This window comes from Dermacentor variabilis, chromosome 3, assembly GCF_050947875.1.
Source record: "Dermacentor variabilis isolate Ectoservices chromosome 3, ASM5094787v1, whole genome shotgun sequence".
Lineage (NCBI taxonomy): Eukaryota > Metazoa > Arthropoda > Arachnida > Ixodida > Ixodidae > Dermacentor > Dermacentor variabilis.
The window spans coordinates 173,379,690-173,398,898 of NC_134570.1; the positions used below are offsets into that span (position 1 = coordinate 173,379,690).

The 19,209-nt window shown below is 50.4% G+C and overlaps 1 protein-coding gene across 1 annotated transcript in view; it reads left to right on the top strand.

Moving 5' to 3' along the window:
* Positions 1 to 1,875: 1,875 nt before the first annotated feature.
* The window catches only part of MED21 (mediator complex subunit 21), a 102,215-nt gene continuing 84,881 nt past the window's right edge, over positions 1,876 to 19,209 (top strand). Inside the window, exons 1-4 of the mRNA XM_075683907.1 lie at positions 1,876 to 2,942; positions 3,540 to 3,967; positions 7,702 to 7,990; positions 18,558 to 19,034. Of these exons, the coding sequence (XP_075540022.1) occupies positions 1,944 to 2,942; positions 3,540 to 3,967; positions 7,702 to 7,990; positions 18,558 to 19,034 (2,193 nt within the window). The 5' untranslated portion in view covers positions 1,876 to 1,943. The remainder of the gene's footprint in view (positions 2,943 to 3,539; positions 3,968 to 7,701; positions 7,991 to 18,557; positions 19,035 to 19,209) is intronic.

The window sequence follows — 19,209 nt, forward strand, 5'->3', positions numbered from 1 at the left end:
GAAGAAGCACTGCGCAGAAAATGAGAGGAAGATGAAGTGGCAGAAGCTCGAAGATGACGACTAGCTTTGTATTGAAATGTATATTTAAGTCAGCATGGCGCTTCAGTTGCAGACATTTTCCTCGCTCTGCCCCAAGCGAATTTTTTTTTCTCTTTCATTTCCCTATGGAAGTGAAAGACGACCACGAGGGAGCCCGCCGCGTGAGATGAGAAGATCACGCGCATCGTTTCAGGACGTTCGTTGCTTGCTCCACCAGCCCGCTTGAGCTGAGGACAACCGCTGCACAAAGGCGCAGAACAAGGAAGGACAAATGGTGAGCGGGAATCTCGACGCACTTACACGGCTACATGGAGTCCTGATCACATCTAACATTGTTGCGCAGAGAGAATGCAGTGCGCGGATGTGTAGCTGCAAGCCCGGCCTTGCTCTTTGTAGTCTGCCTTTCCTCAGTTGATTTCTCTGGTTTCGTAACGAGCTCTTAAAGGACAAGCTCGCTGTAATTTTTTATTGGTAGGCTACTTTTTTATTAGTATATACTGCTTTATCTCACTTTGTCTGTTATGACATAGCTTTTAATGTAGTTTGTCGCGTTTTATGTCATCTCAACCTCTGCCACCGTGTTTAGCGGAGTTCTAGCGTGGTAGCGCTGAGGGCCCCGTGTCGCAGAAAATCCTACGTCAGCGTCCCACGTCGACCGTCGTCTCGGCAGGAATCATTCCCAGCCACGCATACCCAACCACGCAGGCCCTCTGTGTAGCGCAATGAAGTTGCTGAATAATTGAATTTCTCAAAGTAAAATATGTCAGAAAAATCGTAAACTTCAACTTAAACAAAACCTGCAGACCTGATAGCGTCAGATTGTAATTTGAATATACGATAAAACATCATTCTGTTACGCGGAAACTCAAACACAGATCCCTTTTGCAGTGTTTCTACCATTCATAGACCTGCCACGGCGCCCGAGACTTGCACGCACCAGCGCACGGAAATCTCGGAGGCCACGGTACGGCGCGCCCGGTTACTTGCAACACTTCCAGATGGCACTCGCCTCTGCCGCTTCGCGGCCCACGCAAGAGGCCGCGTTTCTACTAGAAAGCTCGCCTTCGTGCATAGCGTTCGCCGGCAGCGTTTCCCGGTAAACATTACGGTTACATAAGCTGCCGTTGCCGGGAAGCGTGAGTGGTAGTCAGGAATGTATGAATGCTATAGCGTTCCACTCTTAAAGGCGAAGCTTAACCGTCCTCCAAATTTTCTTTCTTTTCAACGGTGAACATGCAAGTTGATGTAGCCGCTGTGCCTCATTGGGCTCTCAGGCACTTTCAAGGGCTCTATGACCGCTTTTCGTCTGTGGGACCCTCAAGGTCTGTAGTTGGAACATAGACTTGACTCATATTTTTGCCGTGGCCGAAATATCTGTCTTACGTTCTTTAGTGGGGGAATGGGAACCCCATACGCGTGTGGTATATGCCAACTGCTGCAGCGCTGTTACTGACAGAAATGCAGGCCTTCATTTAATCAAGCGCAATGTCAGGCTCAAATTACTGAATATCGCATCTTCCACGTCATTGAGAGAGTTTGTATTTGTTATCAAAAGTGGTCGCGTATCGTAAAAGGCGCTGGTATAAACTTCTTGTTCACAATTTTAATTGTCTTTTTATTCTTTACTTTCTGAAACCACGTAGGTTAGCTTGTTATCGTAGTGCCTGAAAACATTTATGGTCAGGTATGAAACGCAGGTAGTCGGAACGTTTGCAATACTAATTGATATAAATGTCTGTTGGGCTGCAATCTCCAAATAAACCGTTTATCAATTGCATGCGAATATTTTCGCGAGTTACACGGGCACCGTTTGTCTTTTTTCCCTTTCTAGGTGACATATCCGCGGCAAGCAGTCACGCCAACTTGCGAGCAAAGTGGCGCTGTAGGGTTGGCTTCCCCCAACCATGGACGACCAGTCGAAGCAGTCCGACCGCCCGCGCCGAAGCTCCTCGGAAGCTGGAATATCAGGTGACAAAGGGGCCAAAACAGCTCCACTTCCTTCGGCACCGGCAAAGTCTCTCGCTCTTTCTGCAACAACCGAGAAGCACAGGGCGGGACCCCCATTGCTCCCGGACAGCAGCGGGCCTCCGCCTACAGCCAATGGAATCCCTGCTGCAAGTCAGGTTCCGATAGTAGAGCCTCCCGATCCAGCAGGCGTACGCCAGTCGGCGGCTGGTCCTAAAGATGGAGCCAAACAGCACGCAGACGCTGGTACCCAAGTTTCGGCCACGACAGCGCAAGGTCGAGCACGAGGACGCCGCCGAAAGAAGCGCTCTTCGCGTAAGTCGAGAAAGGTTACGGAAGCACAACCCGATCCAACTTCGCGCCGAGAGAAGAAGCGTCGCTCTAAAAGGCGCAAATCAAAGGCGGCCGCCGCCGAAGCTAGCGCTGTAGCCGCTAACGAAAAGCGACAGCCTGGCGCAGTTGCAACACTCACCGCCGCAGACGCTCAAGGCAATACGGGTGAGCAACCGGCAGCAGCGCAAACCGCCGAAGACTCACAAACTGCTCACGTTGGCGGTGACAACGAAGATCAGCAGAAGGAAGGAAGCGAAAGTTCCTATTCGAGGCTGAACGACCGGTCTCGCGAGTCAGCAAGCCACGCAGATAGCCCGTGCGATGCCGCCAAACCAGGCACTGTCGGGGCCGAACAAATGACTGTAGAAGCGTCCGAAGGCCAAATAGAAAGCGTAGCTTGCGGTAGAACGGGGGGCAACAAGACAAGCAAATCTCGCGGCACAGTGACGGTGTGTTCGCCTACCTTAACAGCACAGCCACCTTACGTCAAGTGGAGACATGGCAGTGGAGCAGCAAAAGCGTCTGGTGCCAACGAGGGAACTGCCTTCGAACGCCACGGCAAGAGAAAGTTGTCTACGCTCTCTTACACTACGCTCCAGGAGCTGGTAAGTGGAATGCCATCACAATATTACTGATTCAAGGGCACTGCGTTTTGCGGGGGAATGTAGGCAAGCCGTACACAGTGAAAATGAAAACACGTGCGTCCCGTGATTAGATTACATCCCAGCTGAGTATCAATCTGACCACACAAGGTCTAAATAACAGTTTTTTTTCTTTTGATTATTGTCATCACCATGACGGTCTAAATAACGTGTTTATTTTCGGGATTATTCCCATCACCATGACAAACCTTTGAAAACACACGCACAGAAGTTCACAGGAGTTCACAGAAAGACGGAGGCTTGTGATCAACAGTGGTTGAGCATGGAACGTCGCTTCAGTCTGCAGCTAACGCTTCAGCCAGGGGACTTGTATTAACCACGTGTTGTCGAAACGTTTTCTACAGCGACACTTTTTGTTCAACCATTGTTTTAACAGACGCGCGCACATAAACGTACGCACCAATGTGCGGCAGACCTGCTTCGAAGCAGAACCATTAGCACTATTCTCATAGTCGCTTCACGCCCACGACAAAAGCTGAAACTCGGCAAAAGCGCGATAGGGCGTACAGCTCTGTCGCTCGCTTTCTCGACCTCTCGCAGGCGACTTCGCTGAAGACCTACACGACGCCGGCGCGATTTGTCACGGTCAGCCAGCGGTCCAATTTGGACTTTCTCGATAACGAGCTAAAGTACCTGCCGTTCCTGCTCCTGTTCGCGGCCGTGTTCGTGTCCATCGTGGCGCTCCTCTTGTGGTTCATGGGCGGCACGTTCCAGCACGCCGCGCAGGGCGTCTGCGTGTCTTCCGCGTGCGCCGAACTGGCGGCGGCGTTCGACGGCGTGCTCAACTACAGCGTAGACCCATGCGACGACTTGGACGCGTTCGTCTGTTCCAAGGGTCTGCGCCGTGGATACGGAGCCAGAGGCGGAGGCCGCGGTGCGCAGAGCGTCGTCGAGCAGGTCATCCGGGACTACGAGCTGCAGATGGTCAAGCTGTTCGTTGACGGGGGCACCGCTTTCGCGGCGTCCAGGTAAGTTGGTCGGTCGCGACAAGAGTCTACGTCTAAAGGCCGTGTCATGTGCAGTGCCACGCGCGGAACGGACGAAATCATTGATTTTAAAGCGGAAGCTTTACTAACCGCGTCGAGCCGAGTTTCGCCGTCGCCAGCAATTTGACCTGCATTTGACCGCAGCTGTGGTAGCCTTGATACCGCATCACGTGACTCGCCGCGCCGAGCTCCGCCGCCGGCTTGGCGCATGCGCTTTCCGCAGCTGGGTCGCCGCCTGACCGCGTGACTCGCCGCGCGTCTGGCTAAGAGGAGCGCCGCGCTCGCCTAGTCAGTGCGAACCACGGAAGACATATAGGAGGTGAAACTCCCGTCAGCGCGAGCGAGCGCGGGCGACCAGATAGTCACAATTGTTGTATGCGCCGACGGGGTCATATACAGTGGCGGTGCCATGCGGCGCGTCGTAAGCCGGAGCGAAAAAAAAAATGCAGCGCCCGGGCAGGCGGCTCCGGCCACTCCGGCGCGCTCTCAACGGCGGTAATTTCTTTCCAGGCCGCCAGCACGATAACGGCTCCGCGGGCTTGTGACCTTTTCTGGTCGCCGTAAACAGCAGAGTTTCCACTCCTAAATATTTCTTGCTCCGTGGTGCGAGCTTGGCCATGAGTGAGAGCGAGGCCGGACCGTCTTCTCTGAGCGTTGCGGGGGAGCGGGGCTGGCTTTGAGCCGCCGTCGTCAAGTGGCGTCTGACCACCCCGCGGATATCTCCCAGCGAGCTGCTTCACTGGAGATGGTCCGGAATGCAACAAGGCGTCACACCGTAGAGATCAATGTAGCGACCGCGTTCGCACCCTGTCCATTCGTGCTTCGACGTTGCGCATGTTCACGGTGTCTCTTTGCATGTCAGCACTTGCGCTTTCCCTGTGGCACAACAGGCGTCGCACTGTCGAAAGATGCGTGTGTATACCCAAGTCTAATCACAGTCACGTCTAGCCAACGACCTAGGCATAGCCGTTATACCTGGCTTAACGATGATTGTATACCGAAGCATAATAATTACAGCTAAATCAAAGGTTAACCAAGTTAAACCAAGACTACAGGTTCAACCAAGCTTTCGCTTTGCATATCCAGGGTTAGCTGAGCTAAGCCGCAGCCAGTTTTTTCTTGCAAATGGGGGTCCTGAATGGAGATCCGGATATCAGCAAGCACCGGCTCACAATTGCATTCAGCCAGTGCTTGGCGATATTAGGATCCTTGCATTAGTCGCAATAAGTTGGCACGTGAGGTACTGGAGGCCTTTCTTATTGGTAAAAAAGGGGAAGCGTATTGCAGTGACTCGTCGGTTGCCCTACGAAGAAAGGAAATTGAATTCATGACATCTTTCTGTAACCGTAAGGACCTAATAGGAAACCGCTAGGTGTGACATGGTGTTCAGTTCTGCTTGGTGTGTTTGGTCATTTGGTTTTATTAGGCACTATCAGTGTTCCTGGGTGTTTTGCAGCTTTCTAGTACTATTGGTTTTGTTTAGTTGTTTTATTGGTTTTGACTCTGCTTTGCTATGAACATGTGACTCTGCTTTGCTACGATTATCTAACATCGGTATTGCTAACATTTTCGTCACTAGGCTTAGGCAAAGATAGGTGTAAGATCCCTTGGAATATAGAAGGTGCATGCGGCCTTTGGAATTTATTGCTGTTTTCTTGATGGTTGGTTGCGATAAGCCGATTGTGCGATGGTCATATGATAGAGTGCCCTTTATAAATTAGAGCCCCGTCCTGCCGAATAAACAGTTGGTAGTCCAGCCTCTTTCCTGTCTTGTTGATTCTTGTGTGCACCTTTTTTTGCTGTTTCTTTTTCTTAAAATCAGCTGATCGCGAGAGGAAGCGCGTCGGTTCACAGTTGCTGCCGCCGCGGCTGCCGCCGCAGACAAACCTCCGCTCATGCAGCGCTTTGTTTCTATATCTGTGGAGCGAGCTACTTGGCGCCATCTTGTAGCCATCGTCGCCGCAGAGCCCGTCTTGCGCGGCACTACGCTTTTCTTCCCACGCTTTCGCCATACCGTCCGCCTTCGCTTTCCGCCTCATTGTACCGATGCGCCCTCCTCCTCCGCTTTCCTTCTCGCGCTCTCTCGCTATCGCCGTCTTTCATCTCCCGCTGCACTCCGCGTTCGCTCTTTTATTCTTCGCTGTGCTCGTTCGCCCGGTTACGAGGGACGCCGAGGCACGCCGACGTTCAATGCAGGAAGTGGCGCCTAAGTGCTGCGCTCTAAAATTTCAGAATTGTGGGCCTTGTATATATGATGGTGAGCGCAGGTTTGAGTTTGATGATTTATACCTACTATGGCCGGTTTTATAAGAAAACAGGAACTATCAACATAATCGCTTCGGGTTCTGTGAAAAAAAAAAGAAAAAAACAGGAGACCAGGTCAAGGAAATTGAGTTGTATCAATCCGTGTTCGGTTAGTTGCATAGAACTAAAAACTGGAAGCGAAGAGCACGAATATATTTACCATCAAAATAGACGAAGCCCCGTTCACACTGCCACGCCATACATGCTGACTCTATTGGACATGCTGAGGTGTGAGTGAAGGCGTCTTCTAGTATATCAGTCTTCCTGCCCAGGTGCCGGAAGACAAAGCATTTGCAAAGAGTGCATTTCAATTTTTTTTTTTTTGCGCAAGAAATGCACGCCTCTTCCAATAGACCAGGTCACGGACTAGAATTACGCTAGCTGCCACAGTCAATTATTTTGTTAATTTTTTGAAAGTGTTCGCTGAAACACTCGGTATAGCGCATCTTATGCACGTGTTCGCGGGGCGATTATTTTTTAGGTTTTATGAAATTTAAAAAAAATCCCCTGCTGCAAATAACGTGATCCTGGTCCTTGAGGTAGACGGACATTACTCGCTCGAAACATCGAAATGCGCATTCAACTAATCGAGAAAAAAGATACTAATTAACTGTTTAATTAGGGTTTTTCCGGCGCATATAGCAATTTACGAATTGTAGACGGTGAGATTGTCAGGAATATCCGCTTAGAAAGAATTTCCTGAATGACACCAGTTTGGAGATATGCGCCATCCGACTGGTCGTAAAGAATGCGCTATTGTTCCACTTACTTTTCAACAAAACGCTCTTTTATGTGTTGAAGCCCCTCCCCCGCATAAAAAAAAAAAGGGGGGGGGGGTTTAAGGAATAAAACTGAACTGAACTGAAGGCCAAAAACAACTGGAGCGCTCATGTATTTCGTCGCACACTTTGGGAAATATCTTGAAACTGGTATCATCGCGGAAATTCATTTCAAGCGAATGCGTCTTGCAAGCTCACCGGCTACAATTCGTAAATTGCAATAAGCATGCCGTAAGGTAACTGATCAAGAAAGCAATTGGTAATTTTTTTGTTAGTTAATTGTACGTGTGTCTCGATTTCTCGTGCTTGAAATCTCCCGCCTGCTCGAATACTCCACCTAAACGTCAAGAATTATATGCCATAATGTTCTATAATGTGCTATATGTCGCCTGCTGAACAGGCGACATTTAAAAAAAAAATTCGTAAAACTTAAAACCGATCACCCCGTACATAGTTCGGGAAGGTGCCACCGTACAAGCGAGCAGCGGGCTTACGCGGCCCCTAAGATGTGCGATATAATAATTGCGCCACAAGGATGTCATTAGTTCTGTGTTAGAGCAGTATATGTCATTACCATCGCTAATGTTATTTCACGTTGCACATCTAATAAATGGCTGCTCTCTCTCCACGTAGAATGGTGGCAGAGTTCTTGCGGGAGTGCAGCAATGGCCGCTACGAGACTCCGCCGTCCATCGAAAGCTTCCGCGAGTTCTTCGAGTACGTGTCGGTGCCGTGGCCTTTCGACCCGCCAGGGGGCGGCGGCAGCAACAACGGCAGCGCGGAAGAGGTGCATCCCTTGGAGGCCGTCCTGGAACTCACCCTCAAGTGGGGCGTCGACACCTGGTTCCGCGCCTACGTCCACGTGGTGGGCCGCGCTCGACTGTCCTCCAACTTCAGCCACTTGCCGGCACTGTTCATCGAGGCGAGTGGATCGAGCTCGGAAACGCCTTTAATAGAATGCTAAAGTGCGGTTTGAGGTGACGATGTATCCCGTGGTGGAACCGATACGTTGTCATAATAATGCGCGCTTCGTTAAATCCATTTCAAAATTAAGTGTCAGAACGCAAAATACTCGTCGGAAAAAAAAATCGGGGAGGGCGCGCACGCGTAAGGGTATATGGAAGTGGTATCGTCGTATTCTCGTCGTCAGCCATCGCGAAAATTGACACCGAATTGATCTACACCGTTGCGTCGTCACAGACGACAAAACGCACTACTGAGGTGCGTTGCGTATACCGCGGATTGAAATTAAAAAAAGAAAGCACTACGCACCATCAAGCTGTCAATCAACACGCTGTGGTACACCTTCTTTAAGCCAAGAAGAAAGAAAAATTGGCTCAGGTCGAGCTCTTGTAAACCTAGTCATCACGAGCGAAAGATATGTTTGGCTTGGTTTTGCAAAGACTATGCACACAGTGTCTCTGTAAAGTTACGCCACAGTCTTTCACGCACGCTGCACATGCTGCCGAATGGGTTGTCCGTGAAGTCGCGGTAAAACCTGGCCGGCGCAGTCGAGCTTGCCGCCAGCCGAAGGGCGTGGTTCGTCAAACGTTCGTCTCCTCCTCCTTGTTGTTCGTGTTGCTGCACGACGGCGGTGGATGCAGTATGTTCGATCTTGGCGCGCTTCCGCGCTTGGAAAGCTTCTCTATAACGTGCTAATCTGGCCTCCCTTTACTCCGGTGTTTCAGCAGGCAACTTTGCCTTTGCTTGAGATTTCGCAGCCTGCCGTTAACGATATCTACTGGCTGATTGGATTCAGCCTATCGCTTGCGCTGAACCGCACGCACTGACGGCTAAAGCCCCTTAAAGGGCCCCTCACCAGGCCCCATAGCAAATTTTGGTTATACACTGGAAGTTGTTACGTATCCCCTCTAGGAGCGTTCTACCGCAAAGAATTTTCAAATCGGCTCCTTAATAGGCGAGATAGAAATATTTCAGTGCCGCGGGCCCATGATTTCAGCACTGCCAAGCAAGACGCTCTCTCCACTCGCCCCATCTAGCCTACGCAAGCGAAATTCCTTCCCTGCGTTCTCCCATACCGGACCTCGAGGATCGCGTGACGCATACGTCACAGGCACCGCCTTCATGTTTTTTTTTTTTTTTGCTCCGCTTTTTTTTTGGGGGGGGGGGGGGGAAGCGCTACGCACTACCGCCAACGGCGTCGCGCGCGAGCTGTTGTTTCGTTCGCGCAGCTCACGATTTTGCGCGCTGTGCACAAGGAAACATGATTAGCGGTATAATTCAGTGCTACACGAATACTGAGGCAGAACAAGTATATCGGAGAGCAGGATCACGCACTGGAACACGGTAGAAAATGGCATAGTTTCGGTACCTGCGCACGTGACCGCACGACCGCGGGAGCAAGCAGACGAAGTGGAAATACGCGTCTTGCTTCGCTGCGAAGTAAAACAAAAAACACGCAGACATTCCGTTCGTGTGTTTTATTATTTCTCTAAACTTCAATTCGTCAATTCAAGCAACAGATCGCACAGATAACAGATGTTGTCTTGAATAATTCTCGAAGTCACGTGTCACCACGAGCGACGTCACACTGCGTATGAGATTACGTAGCGCAGGGGCACGATTACGTCTCCGTTCGGCTTGGAGCGCGGCGGCCGCGAGAAGGAGAAACGGCGTTCGGTTTGAAATTTCGGATGTTTCCGCGGCGCATAGCGATGTAATACTTTGTAGACACGATCATTATCGCGCAATGTATGCTCTGCGCTTGTCAGCTCAAAAGGGCCAGACTTGGTGAGGGGCCCTTTTAACATCGTAAAAAAGTAGCGCCACGCTTTGAAGAATGCCGCCCCTCGTTGCGCGCTTTGGTCGAGGCCGACGCCGCGTTGCCATTGGCCTAATGGCAACACGTGGGCCCTCGCCCCGGCTTCGTTTATTTACAGTCGCGCTTCAGCGCAATTTTCGCTTGAGAAGCGTCTACGCAGCGGCGAGGAGCACATGTTGGCGCCGTTGGTCTTCTGTGTTGTTATGGTTTGCGAACGCCTTGAACTGTTGTGGCAAGTGCGACGTCGCTTCACGGCACTTTCTATCACCATAACCTGCTGCGCCTTCGTATGTCAAAATAGTTTCAGCAGAGAAGCTCTTCTCGATACCATCCAGTAAGCGCTAGGGGTTAGGAAGGAGGACCGATTCATCGAATTGGGAGGGACAACTTCAGACCAACATTCTCCACACGACTTTACAGGGTAGTTGCGAGGCTCTGATAGTATAGTCCTACGTGACGGGTACTTCGTTTATACAAAGAAGCAGTACGGTCGTATTTGGCGCGATTAATCATATTGTGCACCAACAGGCTTGAATTCGCCGGCACGCGAGGCTGCGCGCGAAAACGTCATCACGAAACCTTTAGGATTCAGCGCATTCCTTTGACAAAATATGACGCTCGAGCGTGAAAACTCATCTTAGGAAAGCAACTCTCTGCATTTTGTGGTTACCATCTAGCCTTCTTTGGAGCGAATAGCTTTGTTTGTCTCTTTTGTTCGTGTTCGTCATTGTCGGTCGCCCGGTGGATTTGCAATACAAAGGAAAAGTGTTCCTACTCTCCCGAAACCGCGTTCGTCGCCGAACGACAGCATAATTAGTCTTTGAGACGTACGTGCTGATTCGTGTGAGCTTTAAAGTGTGTGTAGGTTAACATGCGGCGGTGGAGCACTCGCGAAGAAAACGTGCGGTCGCCCGCTCGTTCACTGTCGTCGTTCGCTCGTTCGTTTAGTCATTCGCTTACTCGTTCGTTGAACTATTAGCTCGTTCGACCACTATGTCTCTGAGACACACGTAATGAGACAACAAGTGGGGCCTAAATATGAACGATTGCATCATTTCACTTACCGCAATTTCGGCCGCTTCATAGCGCGGCAATTCTTTGCGCGGTCAATACTTCACTAAAGTCATGTCTCGCGAATGTTATTTCGGAGTGAGCGCAACCGTCCTCAGTGCACGCACCTTTGTGCAACTCGGTTCGCGACGAGGAAGTCACTTCGTGAACGGACGAGCTAACGCGCGATGAAATGTTATTCGTGATGAATCTCTAAAAGGAAAAAAATAATGCACTTGTTCGATCCTGTTACCGCATTACCGATTCGCGAACGAATATAAAAAAAAACTGATTTCATTTTCTAAACTGTTACGGGAACGAAGGATTAAGAACGAGAGACTATTTACAAGGTATATTTACAAACGATAACTGCAGAGCTGGCCAGTTCAGCCGACAGCTCGAGAGCCAGCGAGCGTTTGTCGTCTTCGTCGGGGCGCCCGCGTGCATCGTGCGCAAGAAACACGCAATATAAGTATCATTACCCCCGGCGGCAGAAGCACCATCCCGGGGCGTCTAAATATCGGTGATAACAGGAGAGTAATGCGGTTTGAGGCGTGTGACATGCGCAGCGTCGGTGGAATTCGGGGCAAGTGAGGCACTGGTACCGACTGGGGGGATTTCGTATACGTCACTGGAGTCACGGCCCGCTGCACTCTATGTGGGCCTGCGTACCGAGTTTTTCTGACAGGCCAACGGGACGAGTCGGGGACCACAGGAGCACCAGAGATCCAGGCGAAATGTGGACGTCTCTGTGTTGGACATCGTACAGACCCCGTTGCTTCTCTTGGGAGGTCAGGAGTCGAGCACGGGCTATTTCGCGTGCTTGGGCTGCCCTGGTGATGGCATCAAGTGCATACTCGCTGGTCTCTGCTGCGGCGGATGGAAGAGATGCGTCCAGTGGCAACGTTGGTTCTCGGCCGAACAACAGAAAGAACGGGAAATAACCGGCAGTGTCGTGACGCGAAGAATAATAAGCAAAAATGACATGGGGTAGGGCAAGGTTCCAATCACTATGGTCGGACGAGACGTACTTTGCAAGAATGTCTCTTAGGGTACGATTCAGACGCTTTGTTAGACCACTAGTCTGTGGATGGTCAAGACATGTCTGCTTCTGCTTGGTTAAGCAGGACTGCAGGATGTCGTCGATGACTTGAGAAAAAAATGTCCGATCACGGTCTGTGAGCAGTTGGCGTGGAGCACCATGCTCCACGCCAACTGCGACAAAAAAGTCGGCGACATCTATGGCGCAGCTCTGGTGATGACGTAGCGAGTAGCGTAATCTGTCGCCACAGCGATCCATTTGTTGCCAGACGTGAATAGAGGGAAAGGGCCAAGTAAGCCCAAGCCAATGCGAAAGAACGGTTCCGAAGGAATGTCGAGCGGTTGAAGGCACCCGGCCGGCAGCGTCGATGGTGTTTTTCGGCGCTGGCATTTCTCACTCGCCGCAACATATTTCCAGACGAAGCGGGCAAAGCCTGGCCAAAAGAAGCGTCGGTGAATACGGTCGTAGGTGCGGGAGACGCCAAGACAATCTGCCGTTGGTAAATCGTGAAGTTCTTGGAGAACAGCTGACCGGAAGCGCTTAGGAATGACGACGAGTAGGGCAGGACCGTCGGGGCGTACATTGTGGCGGTATAATACACCATCCCGGAGAACAAACAGGTGAAGGGACGGATCAGAAGGCGAAGATTCCAAGCCATCAATGATGTCGCGCAAGGCGGCATCACGACGTTGCTCGTCGGCAACGGTCGGGCGTCAGGTCGGGAGATGGAGCAGGCAGCAGGAAAACCTAGGTTTGCAAATTCTTGCCGCACAACTACCTGAATGAGAGAGATTGCTGGTGCTGGTTGGTCAATGGTGGGGTCAAGTGGGCGTGGATGGAACGGCGCTGGACGTCACTCCCTGCTTCGTAAGCTACAACTGCCGCTTCCCGGCAACTGCAGCTTGTGCAACCGTAACCATTACCGGGAAACGCATGCGGCGAACGCTGTACGCGAAGGCGAAGTTCCTCGTTCTTTTTTTCTCTATCCCCCCGCACGGCCGGCGCCGCCGCGGCTGTTGGGCTTTATGGATGGATGGATGGATGTTATGAGCGTCCCCTTTGGAACGGGGCGGTGGGTTGCGCCACCAAGCTCTTGCTACTATGCTGCCTAATATCCACCTAGGTTAACCAATGAAAAAAGAAATAAAAAGCACTATGAACTACCAAGTCCAAATTTTCTGATCCCCTATTGCGAACTGTGCTTTTGTACTTCTCCGTCTTTTGTCGTTTCCCTACTACTTTTCTTCCACCAATCCTCCAATCACCTCTTACTAATGTATATTGCGGACCTGTTTGCTTTACCACTGCTCGCGCTGAACCCAAGGGCTTCAAAGAGGCCAGTGATGCCTAAATCGACCGTATGGGTAGACGTCTTCACATTCTAATAAAATATGCTCCGTCGTTTCTCTAGCTTTAATGCAGCAAGCACATGCTTCTTCTTCCTTCTTATATCTCGCTTTATAGGTGCGTGTTCTAAGGCATCCCGATCTCGCTTCGAAAAGTAATGAGCTTCCCTTTGAGTTATCATAAATGGTTTCATTCCTGATTTCGTTTTTTCCTCTTAAGTAGTTACTCATGACAGGTTTCTTTTCCATTGCCGCCACCCATGAGATTAATTCAGCCTCTCTGACTTTCCGCTTGACCTTCTTTGTTGCTGTGTTGCCCACCCCACAGGCCGCATACTTGCTGGTAAGCTTCCTAGTTTTTTTCCTCCACTGTGAATCAAGGTTTTGCCTGTACAGATACCTGAACACTCTCCCAGCCCATTTCCTTTCTTCCATATTCCTCAGCCATTCTTCATACTCAATTTTACTGCGAGCTTCCCTCACTTCAAAACTAGTCCAGCCCATATCCCCTTGCACAGCTTAATTTGTAGTCTTCCCGTGAGCGCCCAATGCGAGGCGACCCACTGACCTTTGGTTCCCGTCGAGTCCTGATTGTACCCCTGATTTAAAGCAAACAACCGCATTTCCAAAAGTAAGTCCTGGAACCATTACCCCTTTCCACATACCTCGGAGGACCTCGTACCTATTGTATCCCCATAGCGCTCTGTGCTTCATTATGGCTGCATTTCTCTTCCCCTTGACTGTTATGGTTTTTTCCTGTGTTTCCATATATCCATTGCCTTCGTTTATCCATATAGCAAGGTATTTATATTCTGTTACCCGAGGTATTCCTTCGCCCTGTATCTCCACTGTCTGTTCACTGTTTTCATTGAATACCATAACACCTGATTTTCTAACACTAAGTTTCAAACCTAAATTGTTGCCTTCCTGTCCACAGATATTAGCCAGACGTTGCAAATCACTTTGCTTGTTAGCGAGCAACACAATGTCGTCCTCATAAAATAAACCTGGGAGTTGCTGCTCTATTACTGTACCTGCCTGTTTGTATGAGAGATTAAACCCGATATTACTTCCTTCTAGCGCCCTCTCCATCCTCACCATGTACATCATAAACAGCAGCGGGGATAAAGGGCACCCCTGCCTCAGTCCCTTGTTGATACGAACTTTCTCCGCGCTCCTCATCCCTTCCCATTCAACGCAAACGGTATATTCTAGGTAAATCTCTCTCAAAAGCTGTAGACATCGTTACCTAAGCCTTCCCCTTCCAGAATATCCCACAAAATTTTGCGGTCTACGTTGTCGTATGCTCCTGTAATGTCCAAAAAGGCCACATACAACGGTCTGCTTTCTGCTTTTGATATTTCAATACACTGAGTAAGAACAAACAAGTTATCATCCAAACGCCTACCTATGCTAAAGCCATTTTGAAGCTCTCCCAAAATGCCATTATTCCCTTCCCATGCTTGAAGCTTTAATTTGATTGCCTGCATTGCTAGCCTGTATATTACCGATGTAATGGTCAACGGTCTATACGAGTGAATTCTGTCTTTCTCCACCTTACCTTTATAAATCAAATTCATTCTTTGTCGCCAACTGTCTGGTATTCGTCTATCTTTTAAAGTTTTTTCCACTGCTTTCACCAGAGCTTCCTTACTTTTTGGTCCCAGTTCATTTATCAGCCTAACGGGAACCTCGTCTAGCCCTGTGGCTGTGCGCTTAGGAATTTTCTCTTCCGCTTTCTTCCAGTCTAAATTTGTCAGTACCAGCTCCTTTTCCACTTCGGTCTCTTTCATGCTCTTTTTTTCTTCAAATACAACCTCGTCCTTGCCTCGGAAAGATTCGGCTGTTACTTTTTGGATGTAATTTATTACCGCTTCTCCTGCCAGTCTGTTTTCATCTTCGTCTAGGATATGTTGTTGTATTGTTGTTGACTTCCTGCCTAATAATTTTATGTGATTCCAAAATATTCTAGGTGCGGCCTTCTTTTTCTCACGTATTTCTGACAACCAACGCTCACTTTTACCTTTTGATTTTGCTTGCACCAGTATTTGAACCATAGACTTTTTCTCCCGGTATATTTCCCATTTACTGGTTACTTCATCCTGTGGCAACTGCGCCTCCTTTGCCTGCCTGTGCTCTCGAGATGATTTCTGTCGTTCGGCGATCGCTTCTCGTATCTCCTTGTTCCACCAGCTTTTCGGTTTCTTTTTTCCTTTCCAACGAACATGTTGTTTCTCTTTCCGTATTTCTGTCGTTATTACGCTTAGAAGCTCACCATATTCCCACTCCTTACTTGGCCACTTCCCAAGTTCTTCTTCAACTCTAGTGACTATATTTGCTATTTGTTCAGCGTTCAAATTTGGACTGGCCATTGTGCTTTCCTTGCTCTCTTTCCCAACTACATATCCCATTTTCAATATGATGCGTTTATGGTCACTCCCTATGCTGCTAAACCCTTCCTCATCGATGACCATTTCTCTCAACTTATCATGAATTCCTTCTGTCATCAGACAGTAATCAATGGTCGATTGCCGGTTTCCCACATCCCACGTGATCTGTCCTTCACACTTAGGCCCTGTATTCACGATCACGAGGTTATGTTGCTCGCAAAGGTCTAGCATTGACTTCCCGTTATTGTCGGTATAGCCATCTAAATCCTGTATGTGGGCATTCATCTCACCTAATAGGACAATCTCAGCATCATTCCCGAAACCCTTAATATCAGCGCTTATGCATTCCGCTAATTCTATTCTCTGTGCAATTTTTTCCGGTCCACAAATACGTAACTCCCAGCCAAGTTTCTTTCCCACTCATTGTACCTGATACCCAAAGATGCTCTTGACATTGTGAATTTACTCTTTTCCATTTGGCTCCCTGATGGATGAGCATTCCGACTCCCCCTCCCTTTCTTTCCGAGTTCTGTTGCACCCCTTACCATACATAATTCTCAATAACTGGCGGCTCTTCTGAGTCTCTAAGGTGCGTTTCTGTAACCGCATACACCCCTATTTGTTCTCTATGTAACTACTCCTCAATTTCTGCCCACTTTTCCTTTCTACTGCCGCCCTGCATGTTTATGTAGCCTATTGCATGGCGAGCTCTTGTTCTTGCTTTCCTCCTTTTTCTGTTATCGACGGCGATGCTCTTCTGATGTTCCCCTAGGGGACCTTCTTCATTACTATCACTCTGACCTCCTGAGCGCCCGCGGGCCCCCCAAAAAAGCAACAGCGCGACCCCCAAGTCCCCAGCCCACTTCTCGTGCTAGCCTGTAATTGAAGTGGATCCCATCTCGTTTAAAACCACCACAACTTCTCACTTCCCTGTTTACATCGACAACCTCGAACCCCTTCTCTCGGCTCATTTTCCATATTGCCTCATTGGCAGCCATTACTGCTCTTTGTACGTGACTGTCACGCACAGACACCTCCGGCACCGTGCACACCACGATCTGCACTTGAGGAGATAGCTCGCGCAAGTCGTCCACCCCCTTCGCCAAGCGCTGGGCTAGTCCTGGCCCTTTCCTGTTTAGAACGTCATTAGGCCACCTGCTACTACGACAAGGTTGCGCACGTGGGCATTTTCCGTGACCTTTTCTTTTGCTCGCTCCATGACAGAACTCAGTGCCCGCCCTGGAAATGTCCCTACCGCCACTCTTTTGTCACGTTTCACCCTCTCCACAATTGCTTTTGAGCACCCAGCCATGTTTGAGTCGCCAGCGATAATCACCCTTTCACTCTCTCCTACCTCTCCCTGCTTCCCTGTGTCCTTTCCCGCGTGATTCGGACTCGACAGAGGGCAATGTCCCCTGGGCTCCTGCTTTTTCCGCGTGGCGGACTCAAGGTAGGTGCCGCTCTTTCCAGCTTCCTGTGGCTGCAGCGTCGCCTCACTCGGGGCGTGTTGCGCTGCTTCACTATAGCGACGCCGCTTCACCGGCGGCGAGCTGGCGACCGCTTGCCTTGGCTCCCTGCCTCCCACTTCGCCTGTAGGGTCTACCCTTCTTTCTGAGTCTTTGCCAGCACTTTGTTGTCCTGACCCGACATTCTCCGCTGCCCGCGTCTCAAGCGCGTCGAGCCGCTTTTTCAGTTCGGCGCTCCTTTCTTTCTCTTCCTCAAGCTCGGCCACAGTCCTTACTAACTGCGCGGCCGGGGCCGCTTCCACCTTGACGAAATTTTCAACTTTCGCCTGCAGTGCTACCTGCTTCTCCTGCTCCTCCCTCAGGTTTGCCTTAAGCTCTTCGAACTTAGCCGCCCAATTCCCTTCCAGTTTTTGGACGACTTCCCTGCCCTCGCACGACCTGCACGTGAAGCTAGACCCCTCCGCGTCTGCTAAATTCTGGAATTTAGCCTCGTCGAGGAAGCACCATTGCAGGCACTCGTCGCACTGCACTTGCTCTCCGTCCCCCGCGGCCTTCACGTTCTTCGATTTCATCGCTAGGCCTGCGTCCCTAGGCCCAACGAGCAAGTTCGCCAAATCACTCACGCAAAGCCGACCTCGACCGCTATCCCAAACAAAAATAAACAATTATCACTCCCTACTCCATGTAAGAATCCGAAGAGCTAGCTGAAATAATTAAATAAGCCTATCAAATAGGTCCCTCCTACCACCTAGGCCTAACGGGGGAGCCGCCAGACCTAGACAAAGCCGGTACGTTTACTACTCGTACCAAGAATTCAAAATTTGCGCCCCTACTCCATGCAAAAGAAAACACTTCAAAACACCAGCTAATAAAGATAAAAGAGTACTTAGCTACGAACGAAGTCGCTGAAGCTTCGTGCACAGGAGCGTCCGCGAGCCACGACCAACCAAGACGGTGCTACGGATGCGGGCGCCATCTGCTAGTGCTGCAAGGAACCTAGCGGCGCGCGCCTCCCCTGTTTTGCCTACGGACACGACAGACCCATTGGGAGTTAGAGCTACGTAGCTTACGCTGTAAAAGTAATTCAAGGCGAGCGATGTTCACACCACCAAGTGCGACCCGCCAGTCGCCGCACCAGAATGTCTCGCGATCGACTGATCCCGTTTTCGTCTGCTCGCAATGTCGTCGCCACGTAAAATAATCGTCAGCGTGAACAGACATGTTGTTCCTGCGCATCTGGTTGGTTCAGAAACTTCGCGTCTGCGTTCGCATGACTGAGAAAATCGAGCAGAACCAAAATTGTCGCTTTTCGACCATATATCGACCATTCGCGACTATTTGCGCCCTGTGCGAGTCCCGGGTGGGGATGAGCTTGCGAGTGGTGCCTCTGACCCGCGTGTTTTATCTACACAGACGGGTGCGCAGGCTTCGTCGTGGCTCAACTTCGTGCGGACTCTCGATTCCAGCGACAGCCGCGAGAAGTACTACAGGTTGTTTTACTCACAGTACAATGCCACCACGCCGGAGCCCAAAAGCATTGCGAGAGAGCTGGCCGTCGAGAAAGACGTGCTCATCGCACTGGACGCCGCGCGATCGCCCGGAACCGCACCCAGGGCCGTCGTCGCCTCCATCGCCACTATCGCGGACGCCGTTGCCAACACCACCTTGGAGAACTGGCTCAAACCGGTCGTCGACGCGCCCGGGGGCCGTTCAGCGGACGCCAGTACGATGGCAGCCGTGCAAGACGTGCGCGTCCTGCGTGCCGTCCAGCACCTGACGAGCTCTTACACCGCGGCGGTTCTGATGAAGCACCTGTCCTGGTGGTTGGTGCAGATTCTCACCGTGATCGGCTGGCCCCAGGGGTACGTCGCGATTGCTGGAAGTCAAGAGGTGAGTTGGCTACTGGCTTCTACCCTTTAACAGCAAAGTTTGAGCACGGCTTTTATTGCGTTAGCATTCTGAGGGTATTTGATGCACTTTCCATGTGCTAGCTATTTTTGTATGTATGTATGTATGTATGTATGTATGTATGTATGTATGTATGTATGTATGTATGTATGTATGT